We start from the raw sequence: 2,585 nt of genomic DNA on the forward strand, positions 1-2,585 counted from the left end.
TCTCACACTTCTCCTTCTCGCACTTCTACTTCTCACACTTCTTCTTCTCACACTTCAACTTCTCACACTTCACCTTCTCACACTTCACCTTCTCACACTTCTCCTTCTCACACTTCTTCTTCTCACACTTCACCTTCTCACACTTCACCTTCTCACACTTCTCCTTCTCACCCTTCACCTTCTCACTCTTCACCTTGTCACACTTCACCTTCTCACACTTCTCCTTCTCACCCTTCACCTTCTCACACTTCACCTTGTCACACTTCTCCTTCTCACACTTCTCCTTCTCACACTTCACCTTCTCACTCTTCTCCTTCTCACACTTCTCCTTTTCACATTTCACCATCTCACACTTCACCTTCTCACACTTCACCTTCTCACTCTTCTCCTTCTCACACTTCTCCTTCTCGCACTTCTACTTCTCACACTTCTTCTTCTCACACTTCAACTTCTCACACTTCACCTTCTCACACTTCACCTTCTCACACTTCTCCTTCTCACACTTCTTCTTCTCACACTTCACCTTCTCACACTTCACCTTCTCACACTTCTCCTTCTCACCCTTCACCTTCTCACACTTCACCTTGTCACACTTCACCTTCTCACACTTCTCCTTCTCACCCTTCACCTTCTCACACTTCACCTTGTCACACTTCTCCTTCTCACACTTCTCCTTCTCACACTTCACCTTCTCACACTTCACCTTCTCACTCTTCTCCTTCTCACACTTCTCCTTCTCACACTTCACCTTCTCACACTTCACCTTCTCACACTTCTTCTTCTCACACTTCACCTTCTCACACTTCTCCTTCTCAGACTTCTCCTTCTCACACTTCTTCTCACTCTTCTCCTTCTCGCACTTCTCCTTCTCGCACTTCTACTTCTCACACTTCTTCTTCTCACACTTCACCTTCTCACACTTCACCTTCTCACACTTCTCCTTCTCACACTTCTTCTTCTCACACTTCACCTTCTCACACTTCACCTTCTCACACTTCTCCTTCTCACCCTTCACCTTCTCACACTTCACCTTCTCACTCTTCTTCTTCTCACCCTTCACCTTCTCACACTTCACCTTGTCACACTTCTCCTTCTCACACTTCACCTTCTCACTCTTCTTCTTCTCACACTTCACCTTCTCACACTTCTTCTTCTCACACTTCACCTTCTCACACTTCTCCTTCTCACACTTCTCCTTCTCAAACTTCTCCTTCTCACACTTCTTCTTCTCACACTTCTTCTCACACATCACGTTCTCACACTTCTCCTTCTCACACTTCTTCTTCTCACACTTCTCCTTCTCACACTTCTCCTTCTCACACTTCACCTTCTCACACTTCTTCTTCTCACACTTCACCTTCTCACACTTCTTCTTCTCACACTTCACCTTCTCACACTTCTCATTCTCACACTTCTTCTTCTCACACTTCTCCTTCTCACACTTCTCCTTCTCGCACTTCGGCTTCTCACACTTCTTCTCACACTTCACCTTCTCACACTTCACCTTCTCACACTTCTCCTTCTCACACTTCACCTTCTCACACTTCTCCTTCTCACACTTCACCTTGTCACACTTCTCCTTCTCACACTTCACCTTCTCACTCTTCTCCTTCTCACACTGCACCTTCTCACACTTCTCCTTCTCACACTTCTCATTCTCACACTTCACCTTCTCACACTTCTTCTTCTCACACTTCACCTTCTCACACTTCTCCTTCTCACACCCCAAACGCTCAGAGTGGAGAGCCAGACCTTTGCAAACCTCCATCTTGGCCAAGCACTTCCCTGTGGTCTTCTCAGTGTCTTGCCCTGAGGAGTCATTGCTGTATGAGTAAGAGGATGCAGAAGGCGGTCACCCCACCCCTAAGTGCTAAGGGCATGTATGTTCGTCCTGAATTTCCATAAAGAATCATTGTAGGCTCGGCCCACTCCCACAGTTAAGAGTTGCTGCCTTCTTTTGCTTTAAGATTCCCCGTGGTCAATTCCTTTGTTCGTTCACCCTCCTTGGAGTCCTATGCCTTTTTTCAAGGCAAGGTGGTCAGAGGACATAGAGGAGAGAGAGTCCACCTCCCCGTGCTTCATTTTTCCAGACTACTGTCGAAAAAAAGCAAAGGTCCATAATCGTCCTCCACACTCGGCCTGACCCTTTCATCAGCCTATGGCTTCGTTGAAGACTTTCGCCCGAAGTCCTTATGCCAGCTGAGTTTTGCGGCAGTGCCTGCCTATACGGCCCGCCAATCTGGCCCCACTCACACCCTTGGAAGTACTACTCACCCATGAACGACGTGGAGGCAATGCACATTTATTTGTGCTGTCATGTAGTACTGCCCACTCAGAAGCATATAGAAGCATTAACTAGCCACACACTGAGCCTTGCAATGTCAGATTGCTTGCGCTGTTGAATACCAGTAGCAACATTATTACTGCGCAGATTGGAAAAGTGGGCAAGGGAAAAGAAGCTACTGCGACTCCAACAGCAGAGGTTCAGGAAGGGCCACTCGACTAGACAGGCAATGTGGGCCTTCTGGCAACTTTCTGCGGCGTCTTTAATGGGGCTGACGGAGCACTTTATCTGAGCTTCGTCG

General features: G+C 47.4%; 1 protein-coding gene across 1 annotated transcript; it reads right to left on the reverse strand.

Annotated features, from left to right (window-relative positions):
* Positions 1 to 415: 415 nt before the first annotated feature.
* LOC138514739 (axoneme-associated protein mst101(2)-like) lies at positions 416 to 1,768 on the reverse strand. The gene is made up of 2 exons (XM_069630127.1): positions 926 to 1,768; positions 416 to 877 (listed from the first exon to the last, which is right to left on the reverse strand). Exons 1-2 carry the CDS (start codon positions 1,766 to 1,768, stop codon positions 416 to 418), a joined length of 1,305 nt encoding a protein of 434 aa, XP_069486228.1.
* Positions 1,769 to 2,585: the final 817 nt, after the last annotated feature.

The sequence above is a fragment of the Ambystoma mexicanum genome, chromosome 12 (assembly GCF_040938575.1).
Source record: "Ambystoma mexicanum isolate Mex_15411 chromosome 12, UKY_AmexF1_1, whole genome shotgun sequence".
NCBI classification, from domain to species: domain Eukaryota; kingdom Metazoa; phylum Chordata; class Amphibia; order Caudata; family Ambystomatidae; genus Ambystoma; species Ambystoma mexicanum.